Below are 18113 nucleotides of genomic sequence, written 5' to 3'. Positions count from 1 at the left end.
AATGGCCCGAGTTTGGGGTGGAGGGAAAGGTTGCGCCGGATTAAGACATTGATCGAAAGTGAGCATAACATGCGCGAAGCATTGTGCTGCGCCTTCCCCGCCCGGTAACGGACGTTTGCGTTAGTTTGCTGCTGCCCGCCCGCTTCTCGATGTGTGGTGTAACGTACTCGGTGGTGCAAATGAACTTACCCCCAAATGCCGGCTGCTATAATCAATCGAAAAAAAAAAACCAAACCACCATTGCTCGCAATCACGAATCCATCATTTATTTTTTTGCAATTACACGAAACATTAACGCTCGTGAAATCATTTTATTAATCACAGTAAAACAGCATCACCATGGCGCATGGTATCGATGGACTTTTAATACGATCGTAACAACAAATCATCACGCTGTGTGTCCTTTCTGTCTGTTTTATCGAGCCGTTGGGGTTAGATAAAATGAGCTGTGTTGGTGGATCATCATTCATATATAATCCTCTCATTTAGAAAGAAGGGTGATTTTTTGTCGGTGATTTATGCGTTGTATTTCGAGTTATTGATAATTTTAAAAGTATTGAAATTGGATAACTATCATTAAAATTTACATTCATGCTTCATTAAATTAAAAAAAAACTCAAACATACCGCACCACAGTTCCTTGATCGTCGTGCATCAACAAAGAATAATGCTGGTGAAGAAAGATGCTGGTATACTGTCATGGGGACACTGTTCTTACTCCTCGTTGTTAAATCGTATGTCCTTTTTCAATGGTGGTCTTTTAACCATCATCTTCACAGCAAAACATATCACAAACACTCCCAACCCCACGCTCTCATGACACATCGCCAGAAGCTAGCTTTTCGTTGCGCTAAAAAACCAACCCAATGAAAATGGGAAAAACCACCCCATAGCTGGGAGGGTCTCTGTTAGCTTTTTTGTCATATGCAATTCTTCGTTTGCGTTCTTCTGTTCCTAACACCGTCGCATCGTTGCATTATTATTTATGCTGGTGCACCGTTGTGCCAACTATTGGAAGCTGCGTTGTTTGTTTGAACTCGAATGCTCGTAGGTGATTTGGAATGATTTGACACTCTCGTAACGGTAGTAGATTTGTTATCCAGTATCTTGATTGTTTCGTTTAAATTCGTATCAAAAATAAATACCACCTCTCACAAGAGGCGGGCCCGTTGTCGCATTTTGGTTGGAATGATGTTTGTTGCAAGCTGATTTCTTGTTTATCTATTCTATTCGTTTGATATAGTTAATTAGTTAGCGCGGTATGCATTAGTTGTTTTACTGGATTTTTTGTTTTTACTTCCACACTAAGCTAGATGAGTATCTACACAAGATCCTGGTCTCCGTATCACACAAGGGAACCATAGTTTAGAAGGACAGTGGTGATATTATATTTCAGTAAATTCGTCACGAATGCGTGCGTGTGTGTGTCTCAGGAAGGGACGATAAAATGCACTAAATTTCCCAACCAATCAAAGTTCATCGTGCGTGTGTAACTTATGAGTTTAATATTAAATTATCTTTCATTATTTTTCCTCCTTACTCTCCCCCCACATATGGCATCGAAACTCCTACCATCTCTTCTCGTTTCCTCCCACCGTGTGGCTGTGATTATTGTCTTGACAAAAAAAACCAAACAAAATGCACTTTAAAACCCTCAATTGGACGCGCGTCATTTTCTAATGCCTGTTTAATTTCCTTCTTCTTTTTGGGTCGGTCTCGGATTGAATGAATGAATCCATCACACGAATCAACAACCCCCGCCCACCCCACCTTCGTCCTTTATCCCCTGTATCCATCACCATCACCCCCGTCTCTCTCTCTCTTTCTCTTTGCACACCTTCTCTCGATTCCTTCTTTTTTTTTTCTTGCTCTCGTCCTCCTGTAACCAAACTCCTCCGGTGTTCATTCGTTCCTGCGTTGATGTAACGTCGGATGCATTCACCACAACCATGTGTGCGTGTGTGTGTGTGTACGCTGCGCCATGGGGGACGGGGAGGGATTCCTTTTGATTTCACGACGAATGATCGGCAAAACATCACACACACACACCCCACAGCTCGGCTCGTCGTACCCAGCATTCAGCCCGTCGTCCCTCAGCTCACCGCCGCTGTTCCCACAACCGCAACCCCCGAACACCACCTCCACGACGCCCGCCTTCCTGTCGCGCTTTCCCCGGTCACTGTCCTCGCTCAGCCTGGGCACGAAGAAGAAGTCCGCCGACGCCAAAGAGATCAGCTCACCGACGGCCGCCTTCCTTGGGTCGCCCGATTGCCAGAGCCCACCGGACGGTCCATTCGGGGCGTCCGGATCATCACCGGGGGCCGGTTCCGCCGGTGGTACACCGACCAAGTCGAAGAAGTACAGCGCCAGCAGCGCGTCCGATCACCACCATCACCATCACCACCTGCTTGGGAATCATCACGCGCAGCAGCAACAACACCATATGGGCCGAGGTGGCCATTTCGTCGGGGGTAGCAAGCAGCAGCAGCAGCAGCAGCAACAGCTGAGCTCCGCCGACATACCGCCACCGTTGCCGCAGCGCAACAACATTCCAAAAAAAGCGGAGGACACGGTCGACATGCTGTTGGTCGGTTCGCGCCGCAACATCCTTGTGTCCGACCTCGATCACCAGCTCGTGCTGTCACCAACCGCACCGGACACGGGCAGCCTGCATTCGGGCGGTTCTTCCACCTCCTCCAGCTCGAAGGCGTCCAGTGGTGGCGGTGGTGGTGGTGGTGGGGGTGGAAAATCATCCCGAGGCAAGAAGAAAAGTGGCTCAAGCGGTAGCAGCGTTCACAGCAACAGCATTAACAACAATAATGGAGGTGGCAGCAGCAACAGCAACCATCATCATCACAACGCCGCCAGCAGCAATCTGCTGAACATCGAGGCGCAGCAGCTTGTTGCTGGTGATGCGGCTGGTGGACCTTTTGGAGGGATGGCCGCGACGGCAACGAGCACGACCGAGGTGCAGGCGGAACCGCCACCCCTACCACCGCGCCAACCTGGCATGCTCGAGGTGGTGAACCAGAATCTCATACTCAATAGCGATAATAACGCCGGCAGCAATGCTACCACGGCCACGGGGGCGACTGGTTCGTCCAGTGGTGGTGGTGGTGGTGGTGGGACGCCCAATGGGAACAATAATGGTGGGGGTGGTGGTGGGGGGTCGCGAGGATCGCTTGAGATGCGTCCACCCCCGAACAGCATAAACACGCTGATGAGCTACCCGCTCATTACGACCTGTACGTCCGTGCGGGATAATATGGCCGCCGCTTTTCCGCTCTCCTACCGGCCGAACATACTGCACCAGATGCAGCAGCACCAGCAATCCACCGTAAGTAGCAAAGTAGAACCGAAAACAAAACCAAAAAACAAACCCAAACCCAGAGAAAACCCACTAGAGCAACAGGCAAAAGCAAGAGAAACGGCGGAAGAATCAGCCTCTAGCAATCAGTGCGTGCGTGCGTGCGTGCGTGTGTAGAAGGAAAGCTATAAACTAAGGAAGGTGTAAAGAAGGAAAAAAAAAGGAGCAAAGCGCTGTCCTGGTGCGCGAGAAACTGACGGCTTTATAGATACTAAACACCCCTTCCATTGTACAGTGATCACTTCCCGCAACTAAACATCTCTCCGACCTACCCATACTGTCCTTTACTGGTGCGCCCTCTGGTGGCAAGTGGGGGCGTTTTATGCCCTGCTGTACTACTTTTCGCATCCTTCCTGTTCGGTGGGAAAGCAGTCAGAAGAAGCCACCGCCAAAAAAAAAAGGATCAGCACCAGCCGCCAGGTGCCAACATGGCGCGAGAACATCAGCTTCAGCTTCGTGGAAGCCTTCTACACACTAGCGCCTTCTAGATCATCTTCCTTGTTCAAACATATCGCTTTTCACATCACCGGGTGCTTTACTGGGAGTGGGTGGGTGAGAGTGTGTTCCTGCTTTAACAACCGCAACATCCGTCTCTACGATGCTGTTCTGTTTTTGTTTCTGTCCTGGCCCACCCGTGTGTCCTGTTCGTCCATTCGTGTTTCCTTCAGTCAGTATTTTTGTGTCTATCTTATCTACGAGTGGAACAAACAAAAAAAGAACAACCAAACACACAAACAACTCAAAATCATCCTGCTGGCACCCTCTTAGTGCTGTATTTTCCGGGCTTTTCCCTTCTATTTCGACGCTCCTGTTTCGAGTGGTTCCGCGTGGTTCCTGTTCCTCCCTGCTGTACATAAACTTCCGCTTCGTGGTTGCGTTTTTAAGCTATTACTTTGTTTATTTTCTACTCTTTTTCTACCTCTCTATTTCATTCCTCCTTTTCTTATGCCTGCTGGCGTTTGGTTTTCCTCAGTGAAAGTCTCCTGTACAGTTTCAGTTAGCTTTGGTTTCGCTCTCCTTGTGTTTCACTTCTTTTTAATTTTGGGTAAGGTTTCATTTTCAATTTTCAGTTTTGTGCGTGGTGTGTAAATTTCAGGTAACAGGATCTGGCGCTACGAAGATGGAAAAAGGGTGATAAAACGCTTATTACTAATCACGAACTACGGTGGAAAATAGAAAAATAAATCAAACGATCGTTCATGATGATCATTCGATATGAATTGGTGGGATTTTTGGGACATTTTCATATTACAAAAATAAAACACATTATGTTAAGCATATTTTAGTTGTAAGTAGCGCATGAGCACTGGGCTTAGGCAGTAGTTTGTATAGTATTATTCATCCCTAATCCTTCCGTAGCATGTAGGTAGTAAATTGTATCGCAATTGAACGGTTTAAAATTCATTCTGGTTGGTTGCATGGTCTCTATCATTGTATGCCTTAACTCTTTGCAATGTATAAGAAACAGGAAAAAACAAGCTAGCTGCACTCGCATATAACGTTTTCATATATTCATGCAGTTCATTTGTTAGTCAAAAATATTGCTCACTATCGCCGGATGGCAGTTTCCTGTTCTCCGTGGCGCGATGGCATATAGATGGGCTTCTAATTTTTTTGTCCCTCCCAACGTTCCGATGCTGCAGTTGCTTATCACGAGAGCACCGTTCCGTAGCGAACGAATTGCTTTGTACAAAGCGGGATGCTGGTAGCAGTGCGAAATCACTTCCGCCCGAGGCTTGAGTTATGCGTTGCCCTGTTTCATTTCTTTCCTCCCCTTCCTCCATTGCATCGGTGCGATTGGCCCCGGTTGCATTTGGTCCTGATAAACTGTGGCTACCGTTGCGAAGCTCTACCGTACTAATACCGTCCCATTACTCCAACGTGTTCCGCCAGGCGATGAACCAATCTGCGGCGGCGGCTGCAGCAGCGGCAGCGGCGGGTGTAAATCAGTCGATCAACAAGAAGCACCGCCGGATCGTCTCGTCACCGGAGAACATCGGCTCGAAGGAGTTCGGGATGGTCAGTGATCATCACCATCACGGTGGCTATCGGCATCACAAGACGTCGTCTGACTCGTGGGACAAGCGATCGGAGATAACGCCACCGGGAACGCCTCCACCACCGTACCCGAGCTCGTCGATGACCGGCAGTGGTGGTGGGTCGGCCATCGGGGGTGGACATCATCACCATCATCATCATGGCGGCGGTGGCGGTCATTTGCATCACCATGAGAACACCACCGCCGGTGATCTTGCGATCGCGAATCCGCTCAGCAGCATTAACAACAATCACCACGGTGGCGGTGGCGGAAACAACGGAACGGTGATGCCCGGGGGAAATAGCAATATCAACAGCATTAACAACAACAATGGTGGGAGTCACATGTCCTCGTCGTACCACGCGCATCATCACGGCCAATCACCGATCGGTGGTGCGGCTGCCACTGGAACGGGTGCCATTGTGGCCGCACAAGCGAATGTTGCCCAGAAACCGATCATCTCGATGGAAGACGACGACATCTCCGACCAGGAGAGCTTCATCGAGGAGAACAGTCCGTTCCGATCACTGACGCAACTGCTCGAAGCGGAAAAGTCCGTCTATTTGGCGGTGTTTCTGAACTTTGTGCTCACCAACTCGGACCCGTCGGCGTTGCTGTTCTACCTGATCACCACGCTGTACAAGGAGGGCACCATCAAGGATATGCGCAAGTGGGCGTACGAAATTCACTCCACATTCCTGGTGCCGGGTGCGCCGTTGCAGTGTGCGAATGCGGACGAATCGCTGGCACGGGACATCGATGATGTGCTGCAGAAGGAGAACGATAAGGCGGAAATCCTGCGCAAGGTGTTCTGGCGTAGCCGGAGGAAGGCGAAGGATACCATCAGCCATCAGCTGCAGCAGTTTCAGACGAAGCGTACCGCGGGACTAGGCACGATGTACGGACCAAACGATCAGCTGCTGCAGGCGGCAAAAGGCGACAAAGTGAAGGAACAGCGGATCATTGACGACACGTTGCTTCCCAAGCTGCAGCAATATCTGTACGTATGAGGATGTAACAAGGAGAAACTAGAATCGATGTATTAATCCATTGTTTTTTCTTTCTTTTTTTGGGATCTTGATCATCTTTAGGGATGAACTCGAGCGCGATTCGCCGAAGGAAGATCCAAAGAAGTCGGCCCTCTGTTCGGCCCTGTCGACTGTACTGATGCGGTTCTTCGTTACTCGCTGCAACCCTGGCGGACCGATCGACAAGGTGCATCACTTTGTCAGTCGGGAGAAGAGCTTCAAAAGCCGGCTAATGACCAAAAACCGGAAGCAAACGATCCTCGGTCACAACCTGCATCTGCAGCCGTACTACGAAGTGACGCGCTGTAACCACTGTCAGAACATTCTGTGGGGCGTCAGTCCGCAGGGCTACCATTGCACTAGTACGTATTTCTTTATTGCAATACTCATCATACATCGCTGACGTATCCTTTCTGTTTGCCTTTTTAGATTGCGAACTCAACATCCATCGGGCGTGTGCAAAAGATCTCTCCGAATGCTGTCCTGGGCCGGCGACTCAAAAGAACGACAGTAAAATCACTAAACTCATGGAGAAAATCTCTAGCCGTAATCATCACCAAGGTGAGTGTGGTTATCTCGCATCTCGTTGCCGTGGATAGCCGCCTCGTGTTGCATTTTCAACGGTGCTAACGTTTCGTGTTCTTATCGCATTTTAGACAAATCACGTCGCCATGATGATGATACGGATGATGTAACTGTTGGTGGTGAGTATTCTAGCGAACGTTTTTACCTTACGGTTGCCCCGATAATGAACGAGAGAAACGTGTTTGGAATTTGTCAAGTTGCTACTTAGGGTATAACTTGTATGTAAATTTATAACAACGTCCGAAAGCTGACGGTTCGTCGGTTGATTATTAGGCATTGAAACTTTCAACTGTATTATCTCATCTTGCTATATATGAATAACCTCATGATTCATAATCTGTCGAGGAATCCCCGATGTACTTTCTATGTGTTTATTTTGTTTCTGTTATCATTATATTTTCTTCTTTTGCTGTCACCATTACCATATGTTAGAATTATTTCAACTTCCCGATAGATCCAGATGGGTTAGTCATGGAATTAGTGAAAAACGTTCAAATATGATCGCAAAACTTTTTTTCGGTTGATTATTATACAAAACACCATTGGAATAGGACATTATTTTTAGCTTTTCTATATTGAACAGCTTCACGTAAGCGTGAAGTGTGGAGGTAAAAGTGTTCCAAGTTTAAATGAAAAACTGTAAACCGCGTTGCATGAGAGAAGCGCACAGCTGCAGCAACAGTTTTTTGGCATCAACAATGTTCACTTGCTAAACGACGCCTCGTGCAAAAACAAAAACCAGACCTGGTTTAACCACACACTTTGAAGTACGTGGTAAATGTTCCCGTTGCGCCGTGCCGTGATGCATAATAACAATCATCGTTGGGGTTAGCCTGCTCGTTTCGAGGAGCCGCAGGTTGTGCTACCATTTTTAACATTTGCCGCCCGTCTATTTAAGATGCAGACGCGTATGTGAGCGTATGTGTATTTATGGGAAAAAACGACTTCCATTTCCACGCCCTAACGGCCACCATAATGGAATAGATTTTCTCTACCGAAACCGGTTGCTGCCCGATGGCTGATCGCGAAATCGACAAAAAAAGACCCGCCGGAACCTGTTTAATTACCTAGGCAACCCGCAAAGCACTGTCGAAGCGCTTAAGCCGTTAGAGCAGGGAGGGAAATGAAGGCCCCTTAGAAGGGCTTACGTCATTTTCATGTATCCGAAGATGGGTACGGCCAGCGACGACTAGTTTCTACTTTCCTCCGGGCGGGTTTGCGCACCAGCACTGCCTCTCCTTTCTCAGTGAGCAATCGAACTCGTCTTGTCATAAACGTGGTCTCAATCGTCGTCATCATCACCCTTATTATCACGACACTTTACGGCGTGCAGTTGGCATACCTCTCCAGCAACCCCTTTGACTTGGGGTTCGAGCCCTCGATCGCAAGCTCAGCAGCATGAGCTGGTGATGACTAATTCGAGGAGGTTTCCATCTATCCGGCACGTGCGTGCACCTAGAAAAGCCCACATTCTCACCCGTTTGCTTGTGGTGTTCTTGGTGCCCTCTTAGTCAGAGTAGCTGCTCTTGAGTGGTGCCCACGAAACATTCCTGTTGTCCGATAAACACGGACAAACCATCGGTGGTACATTTGAGATGTTGCGAAGCTAATCATTGAACCTCTGTGTGGCCGAGTGTGTTTACAAAGCGCGCGCAATCCATTTGGCTCGTGTGGATTATGTGATGTTCTTTTGTGTACTTAACCGGCCGAAGGGCGCAACAACATTATTGTTTCAGCTTCCAGCTTAAGCTTACGCTGACCAGTACATGGAACCGGGAGGCCCTAAATGATTAATAGCAAAAACGGAAATCAATACCGCCTTCACAAGTGCCCCCATCGCGCGCGACTACGTTGCGCTATCGGAAGTTTGCAGTTTTGCGTTGATTGCACTATCAGCGAGAACGTGTGTTTGTTGATTTTGCCTTTATTTCTGTGACTGTTTTTCTTCGCTCGTCCCACCCCCAAGCATTCAACTCTCCCATTGTGGTGGCTCTTTGGTTAGCATCCCTCGTTGCAACTGCGCAACCTCCTTATCCGACTTTGCTTGGGGTTGTGTGTTGCTGAGGAACAAACCGTCGCCACGCGGGTTCCGAAGAGTGCGCATTTTACTCACCCCCCCGAGGTACTCGGTAAACGCGATTGCTCTCACTCTCACGCAAACTTTTCAAGTCTCACGGTGTGTGTCACCGTCATCGCTCGAAGTAGCTCAGCTGCGCGCGCGGTTTCACGATCTCACGGTCTCGCGGGGTCCCACATTTTTTTCCCCCCGATCGTTCGTTATGCTGCCACATTAATCGGAGGGGTTCATCTCACTCTCTTGAAACCAGCCCCCCGCCACATATGGGGGTGCTTCAATCGATCCCCCGGGTGAGATCCGATGACGTTTGACACTTGAGCAAAATCAAGCTAACTTCTCCAGTGAAGAAGAGGAGCGAAAAAAACAACGCTTGATGTATTAATGGTCACATCATCTCCACCCTGCTCGAAGGTATTTGATTCACCCACCACCCTCTCCCCTCCCCAAAAGGGGGTTGATCGAGCCGGGCGTCTCCATTGTGAAAATGTGCGCGCTCGGAGCAAAAAACCGCCGTGCGCGCGCGTGTTCGTCATTCATCTCGCGACATTGTCGGATGGTGGCGGCGCACCTATCAGTGAGCGTTGGTTCCACACGCCTCACAGTCGAACGTTAGCGCGGATGATGAACGGACATCGATTCGGTGCCGCGTGTGTCGTCGCGCCTCATTTTCCCGCACGCACCGTGGGTCGCTTTTCCGGGCAATCTCGCACCCGCTCCCAATGGGAGTTCGCAGTGATTTAGGGCAACTTCCGCCGGGTTTTAAGCGCCTTCCGCGCATGGTTAGTGGAAACGAGGCAAAAGGTTACTTGGATCACACTTGCTGTAAGCGAACGAACGTGCTCTCGATGGTGTGTTTGTGGTGGATGTGTGTGTAGTAGGCTAGAAGAAAAACGGTGAATTATACGCCGATTAATACCGTGATCGTGCTAATTAGTGCATATTTATATTTCGCCTTAAACACCAGGCGCATCGTGTGTGTGCGGGAACAATACTACCAAACGAACCCACCCCGAAGTACCAATAATTATCCTCTCAAGGCCGTCCATTGATCAAACCAAACTGTCGACCCCGACCTTCCCCGAGGTGGGAAGGTGAATCGGTGGGATTGGGTGGGCCGATGGTCAACCCAGAGGACCGAGGAGTGGTGGCACCTTTTCTACACCCCAACCCATCGACCGATCGCCGCTTGGGTGGCGAAAAATTTCCGCCGCATTTTGCGTAGGCACCCCCACGACGGCGAACCGTTTGTCATCGCCCCGATGCTTGCGTCGCGAACAGATGGCGTGAAACCGCGCAAGTGACGCACGGAAATTATTGTTTAAGTGAACAAGAAACGCGAATGCACCGCGTGTGTCTTAAGCCACCCACGATCCTGTGATCGTGCAGCAGCGAGCAAAAGGGAAGGCAAATGCAGCCTGCACCGCGTTTCAATTCGTGTTGACCAAAGCGAGTGTGTCCACGCAGTAATTAATATGTATTAACACGGGTGGCCAGATATATGCACCATCAGATAACGCTCGCAGGGTGTTCGCTGGAAACCGTAGCCTTACTTTTGCCCTAAATTTTGCCTTTCGTAAGCAAATAGCGGAAAAACCACACACCAGCTGATCGGAAGGAACAATTCGCCTCACCATCACCACCCACGGTTGTTGTAGCGAATTGAGCTAAGTGCAACAATTTGTCGACATTGTGCGCCATTGCGGGTTTAGTCAGCCCGTGCAAATTGTGTGTGTGTGTGTCGCATGGTCGCGTTTTGGCAGGATCACAAAAAACACGCGAGCGCGCGCTACATTTGCAAAAGTACGTCGTCTCGCAAGCCGTGGGTTTTTCATCGCAATGTCGGGTGTGCGCTCATTGCGAATGATTGATTTGCGCCGGATGGTTTTAACCTACGCCACCTTGTAGATCGCCTCCTCCCAGTGTAGAGCGTCAGGGTTCAAGAGTTGGAATGTTCTGGCACATACCATCATAATCGTGTGCTTAATTACTAAGGCTGTGGTGTTTGTTATTTGCGGATTTATAAACCCGTGTAAAACGTGGAAGGGCTTAAGCTATCCTTTACTTCATTTCTAACTGATGAAAGCTACACATGTCGTTGGTATTTTTTTTTTGGTTTGATGTTAGAAATCAATTAAAACTACCCCATTCATTCATTTACCTTAAAGATGAGACACTCAAATTTTGCTCCTCACGAAGAAATGTTGCAACTTATCACTCTCCGCTGTTTTTTTTTTTGACGGAATGTGCTATGAATGGCTAAATTCAAATTCGAAACATCTCAATATCGCCACCGCACGCCATGTCCGCATGAATAATTCATTCAAAAAAACGCGCAAACACGAAAATCCCCTCGCGCACACACTCTGCTGTTGGTTCTTCAAAGTTGGTTGTCGATTTTCAACATCCTCGCGAGCGCGTGCGTGTGTGTATAAGTTGCTTTTTTTTGTTCATTCGTTAACTCACTGGTTTTCCTACTTTTTTAGTCGACATTTGGCCCTGCCCGCGAACACATTCCTTCCTTTGCGGCGGGTGGCCTCATCTCTGGCGACAAACCCTTCCCCAGCTCAGCGTCTCACCGCGTGACGAGAAATAATTTTCTTTACGGGTTTGAGTTGGGGTTTTTTTTTCCTCTCTTTCGTTTTGCTTTTGGCCGTTTGCTTGCTTAAGGAATAGCCCGCCGCCACTCGAGCGCACGCGGGAAGGTCCGGTTGGTTTGACGGTTTTATTTTTAAATTTGCCCGTTCCTCCATCAGCTGAAACCCTCGTCGAACGCAAAGAGAAGGAAGGAAGCCTTGTCCCGCATGCTTGCAACATGTTTGGCGATCGCGCGCTGTCTCGCTTGTGGCTGTTAGCATTTTCTTCTCCCTTTTTTTTTGTGTGTGAGAAGGGAATGAAACCCATCAAAAAACGCCCCAAAATCTTCCGCTCGATCATGCCCGAGACGGGTGTACTTCCATTCAGAGGCCCCGGTTTCGTTGGCAAACGAAGGTGTGTGGTGCACGGAAAAAGCCGTGAAAATTCCCGTGCGTTTGCGGTGTTTCGTTTCGTTTCAAGTTTTCACTAGTGCACTTTGTTTACGCGTGGAAAATCAATCTTACTCTAGTGGCGGGGGGCGCACTGGCCGACCGGTACGGAGGGATTTTCCTGGGTAGTGTTTTTCTTTTTTCCACCCTCGCCGATTCCTATGTACCGTCTAAAAACGAGTTTTTTTTTTTATTAAACAAAACGCTCCTACCAGCGGGCGGCGTGTGTGGTGATATAAGCGCTTCGGGAAGTGTATAACGGTGGCCTTCGGGCATCGGAAATAGAATATTACTAGAAAAACAAGACCAGAAAAGTATAGTGCCGTGTGTGTGTCTGTGTGTTTAAGTGCGCCGTTAGTTGTGACGTGCTGAATGCATGCCGGTAGAGCAATACCAAACAGTCCACCGACATCCAGAAGAACACCATGATGTGGTTCCGCACGGGAAGTTTCCCGGATGATCGGTTCAGTGTGTCGACGTTGAAGAAGCGCATGCGGCGCAAAAACAAAACCAACGATGACGGTCAAAAGCGGACAGAAGATGACCCAGCGGCGGCAGCATCTTCCAGCAGTACGACGGTGGCCACAAACGCGACCAAAGAGCGGAAGACCTCAGATCGGGCAGGATCACCCGGTGGTTCGACGGGTCCGATCACGGTCGGGTTGATGGTGATTCGGCCACCACCGCGTGCGTACAAAAAGAGCTCCTCCAAGAGCCGGTTGGATGGGGGGAAAAAGGCCATCACGATGCCAATCACGGATACACGCACGACCACGGGTTCGGCCACGATCAAGAGCTCCCGGTCGAACACGAATCTTAACATCAACACGCTGATCAAGAACAAGCTGAACCACCATAAGCAATCGCCGGCAAAGTTGCTGGCGAAGTTGATGGACCACCAGCCGGATGGAAGCACCGAACCGGGACCGTATCCGCTGTCTCCGAGTAAATCTGTAAGCTTGTGAACGAATTTGGGGCACCGTACGATCGCTCGAGGAGAGGCATAAGGATATTTCGTTTCCTATAAAACATTGATGTATTTCATCGATGCTCCTGAGCGTTTTTTAGAACTACAGAAAGGGATCTTTTAATTTCCTTTTTCAAAATGGTTATCGTTTGCATTAAATAATCTCCCTTCTAATCTTTGCGCCCTCCTCGCGATCGTTTTCCATCGTTGCCAGTGACGAGAAAGAGCTCATGTTTGCGATTTACGCGAGTCGCATGCATGCGCACGCCAGATGTTGATGAGCTGTTTTTCTCATTTTTGTGCCCGTCTTTTTTCTTTTCCCCATCCTCTCACCGATTGCTCATCCACCCCTGCAATATCAATTAAACCACCACCACATGGCGACAAACATCTGACCCTAATTTTGTGTATTCACACACCCCGCGCTGCGTTTGAACGCACTTGAACGCGCGAATGTAAACAAAACTCGCATGGCGGTGGCGCAGATAAACTGCTCGCGCTCTCATTTGCTGCATCTGAGCAGCGGAAATCTCGCACCGGGTCACCACAAGAAATACAAGCTGCAGAAATCGAAATCTCGCAAGGCCCTACAGCAGCAGCAGCAGCAAAAGCGCTCGTCGGTTCCTTCGACAACCGCACCGGAAACCTTCACGAGTACGCCGGAACCCGGTTCGCTGGATGACGGCGGGAAAGCGGAAGGCAGAGAGGAAGTTGATCGAGTGGCGGCCGATTTGGGTGTCACCACCGGAAATGGTAAATATTTCGTTTCAGCGCGCGGGCACAAGAGAACTGAAGAGGTTTTTACGATTACGAGGAGGAGGAAAAAAAGTAAACCCCATGTGTGTGTGTTTGTTGTCTTGTGGACATACTTCTAAACGCCTTCTTCAGCCATTCGTGGTGACACTCCACACCACGGATCATATGCAGCGGATCTGGAAAGGCTAGGCTGTGGAATAAATTATCAATGTAAATATGCTCGTGTCGCGTAGGAACACCACCGGGCAAAGATCAATCCGCAAATGGCCTTCCGGATGGTCAAATATTTCCCGCGAAACAGAAGACGCGAATGCGTGTGGAAAGGAAATCAGTAATGGAGCCATCGAATGTACGGTCAACCGGTTGAAGAGGGCCTTCCATTTGCATAAAGCGGGTGACATGCCCCGAAGACACAAACAACGCCAGGAGGAGGAGTGCACGACGCTGGCCTGGTGGTTTTGTCTAAAGAAATATGCTCTGATGACATCATCGTGTTGACGCGGTGAAGCTACACAAACCTGTGGATTTCGTCATTCTTTCAGAGCGGTTCAAATTTGCCCTTTAAAAGTGGATATAGCAGGGTTTTTGAATCTTAACGGTTTGGTTTTTTTTTTGTCGCAGTACCAATTTTATGAGCATGTTTACACACAAACGCGATCTTTCGTTTCTTTCGATTCGTTAACTAAGCAACTTGACAGTAAAATCCAGCACGTTTCCGATTTGTTCAGGGCTCCCGAGTGGCTTCTCTTTGCTCATTGTATGATTTCTTTGTATTTGCTTCAGAACGAGGAAACCACACAATATTAGCCCGTCAGCCATCGGATCGCCGTCAGGACATGAGTGGACACCTAGCTAACACTAGCGGCAATTCCGACCATCTCAGCAGCTCCACATCCGATGCCTACGGTTACAAGCAGTCCGCCGATGACGATCAGTTCCGTGAAAAGTAAGTGTGTCGTCTTGGGTGACGACTTTTCCTTCCCTTCGTGCGTCATTTCCGTGGTTTTTCCCTGTTCGTTCGATTCCAAATAACGATGTCATTTTTATCTATCCCCCATTCGCTCTCTCTCTCTCTTTCGCCACCAGCGTGAAGTCCAAATCTGCCCCCGTATCGGTGAACCGATCCGAATCGTACAAGGAGCGATCGCAGAAGAAAACACGCACCACGCGGAGAAAAACGTCCGATCCGAGCCTGACGAAAACGGCGTAAGTACACCCGCAACTTCGATTGCAGTCAGTTCGCAGGCAGCGCAAAAGGAGGGCGCATTTTAAAAATGCTCCTCTCAGACAAGCGGAGATTGTGTAAAAACATTTTAAAGCGCGTCGAAGACGAAAAGACGATCACTTCGAACGCAGCGATCCGTCGGGCGCAGAGATTCGTTTAATTATTGGTATTTATTTTTAAAACCACTGCGCGCCGCTGGGTTGAGATGGATGGTGATTTCCGTCATCCGGCGTAGTCGTCCGGATGCCGGTTAAATTATAGAGCGGTGGGGAAATATTTGCTTATCCAAAGTCAGCAAAGAAGCAAAAGAAGAAAAAAAATACTTTCGCTGCGCGTTCCAAAGGTTCTCCGCGTGTAGACATGTTTTGACGCGTGCAGAACATAAAGCACGGCGGGCGAAAATGGGAACCCCGTCATCGGGCCTACACCCTGACTAAGGAATGCGCTGGAATGGATGGAGTGCTTCCGTTACTATTCCGATTTATCACCCCCCCTTTTGACGGTGGTGACGGGGATGAATTTTTGGCCACCAGCGGAATCCTTCCGTTTGACACATGCACGGCAAGAAAAAGGTCGTTTACGCCGACGTCATCACGCCCTGGACGGTCGTGGTCCTGCGTAGTTGAAGGAAGTCATCGACGATTGACTAGGATCGATTAATGAACCCCTCCCTGCCGCCACATCACACGCACCTCTGGATCGCGTCGCAAAGTAAAGAGAGAGAGAGAGAGAGAGAGAGAGAGAGAGAAGCAGAAAAGGACGCGCGCGAGAATCGTAAACCAATCCCAACCCTAGATAAACAGCTGACGTAAGTCGAAAATAGAATGTATTTTTTTTCGCCGCCTATTGGTTTTACCCCCTTTTGCTTTCCCTGTGTCCGTGGGGGGTGGGCGGGTTGGGTGATGATGAGGTGGTGTCTGTTTGTCGTTGACCCGCTTCTAGGATGTGTTGGGCGCGATGGCGGTGTATTTTTTTCTCCGTTGCTCTCTTCTCGTACCGCTAAACCATCGCTACACAAACATGCTCCGGCCTGTGGAGTCCTGCGGTGGTGGTTGGGGTTTGTTTTTCCTTCCGCGCAAGCACACACACACACCCCCGCACGCACGAACGCATTGCCTGCGGTAAGTCCGACAAATGGTGCTAAAAGCTGCTGGCCCACTGGGTCCTCATCATAACCGACGGCGATTTGACGCTGCTCCAATTCCTGACCCATAAAAAAAAGCGAGCGTGTGTGTCGCAAACGCCAGCACTGAACATTTCCGGTCGAACCAGGAATCTGGACGATTTTTTTTTCCGGAAGTGAAGAACAATTGAATGAGGGAATATTATCCTTTTTTTGGTATGAGAGTAGTATTACTTTCGGTCTGAGTAAAAATGGAAACGAAAGTCTAATGATGCAGTAGGTAGTCCTAACTGACATTTTAAAATGTCCTGTCAGCTAATATGGCCGAGCGATATGAGCCTTTGGGTATCATTCTAATCGTTTCCCCAGAAGCGAGTTGACTTCCCCGAGCTAACGACTTAATACGATGTAATTATTCGCCGTGCTAATCTAATGCCATAACTCAATTAAGTGCGCAAAAACGCGAGCCCCCTATTAAGGGGCAACAACCACCAACGCGCTGCACAGGCCTCATCCTCGCCCCATATCGATGCAGATCATCTGGAAAGTATCGTCGGCTTTCCACCGTGTTCCGATCTCCCGGTTGTGGTTCCAATTTCGTGTGTTGAGTGGAGTATTTTTTTTTCTCTTGTCCTCTTTCCAACTGCACATCCAATCCAGGTGAATTAGCCAGCCTTGTTACCCCAGTGTACTGCTGATACATGCAACTATGCTCGCTAGCAGTCGACCACAGGTGGAAAATGGGGGTGGGGGCGCCTGACCAAACGTCCCCCCAGTTTTCCTCTCCAGTACACGTGAAGTCCGACGCCAGGACGCGCGGTGCCGATGACAGTTGCGTTACGGTTATCGTTTTGCGAGCGAGTGACAGACAATTGGCACGTGTGGGTGGGTGAGAAGAGGAGGGACACTCCCTCCCCTTTGGCTGGTCCCCCCATTTCCCGGTCCGGTACGATCCGGTGGATTAGCAATATTGGTACGCGAGAAGAAAGGGTCCTCCTCCTATGTACGAGAGAGAGTACGGCTAGAGTGGTGGGTTTTTCTTTTGCTTCTTCCCACGCAAACCTCGAGCGGCCATTCTGTTTCTTTTTCTTTTTTTTTGTTGAGCTGCTTCCGTCCACCACCACCCCCCCCCCCCTCCCATCTCATCACCGCAGATATTCTCCGGTGAGTTGCGTCCAGATGTGGGACTTCTCTCCGGCCGCCACCGAGAGGAACTCGCCCTCCTTCCAAGCAGCAAGTAGTAGTAGTAACCGGGTCGCCGTTGTTGGATCGTGGTCGTCGGACCAACCAAACCCAGATAGTAGCGCTCCTGCTGGCACCGGCAGCAGTAGTCTTTTGCGACCACGCACGCCCCACCGACGAGCGTGCGTGAATGTGTTCTGTTACCACGGGGCGGTGAGGTGTTTCTCGTCGAAGTCGTTTCTCTGTTCGAGCCGAGAGCGATCCTAGAGGGGGTTTTTGCGCGCGCGTTTTCCACACTCCTCCCCGCCCCCACGGGAGAAGAGGAGAAAAAAAAACGTGGCGCGCTTGCGGTGCTTTGGCTTCCTCGCGTGCGTAGTTGCCTGGCAGTTCCCGCCCGACCAGGGTCACGAGCAGTACACTAATCGGTGGAGTATTGCGACCACACATCAACCATGCGCCGGCGGTCCATCCGCCTGGCGCGGGTTAAATCCGCCTCCTTCTCGACCGGTGGACCAAGTTCTCCGTGCCTGTGAGTCAGCCCGTCCTGTGGTTATGTTTTGTTTGTGTGCTTTTGGCAAGCTTATATTAGCGCATACTCTCCCCGAGGGGGGGTTCGATGAAGTGAAACGTCTTTCCGATCCGCTTGCACGTTTGTGAAATTCCGATCGAAAGGAACCACTCTTTCCCCGCGGATCGCACCTGGGTGGAAAAAGCAACGAATCCTGCGCGAATTGTTGCTGTG

General features: G+C 49.6%; 1 protein-coding gene across 1 annotated transcript in view; it reads left to right on the top strand.

Annotated features, from left to right (window-relative positions):
* LOC128727957 (uncharacterized) overlaps window positions 1–18113 on the top strand; it is a 62645-nt gene that overhangs the window by 24073 nt on the left and 20459 nt on the right. The window contains exons 6-12 of the mRNA XM_053821842.1: window positions 2057–3337; window positions 5261–6405; window positions 6497–6795; window positions 6863–6994; window positions 7090–7137; window positions 14625–14787; window positions 14928–15047. Coding sequence (XP_053677817.1) covers window positions 2057–3337; window positions 5261–6405; window positions 6497–6795; window positions 6863–6994; window positions 7090–7137; window positions 14625–14787; window positions 14928–15047 — 3188 coding nt within the window. The remainder of the gene's footprint in view (window positions 1–2056; window positions 3338–5260; window positions 6406–6496; window positions 6796–6862; window positions 6995–7089; window positions 7138–14624; window positions 14788–14927; window positions 15048–18113) is intronic.

This window comes from Anopheles nili, chromosome 2 (genome assembly GCF_943737925.1).
Source record: "Anopheles nili chromosome 2, idAnoNiliSN_F5_01, whole genome shotgun sequence".
Taxonomy (NCBI): domain Eukaryota; kingdom Metazoa; phylum Arthropoda; class Insecta; order Diptera; family Culicidae; genus Anopheles; species Anopheles nili.
The sequence above is the reverse complement of the archived record's forward strand: the minus strand, read 5'-3'. Positions and strand labels throughout refer to the sequence as shown.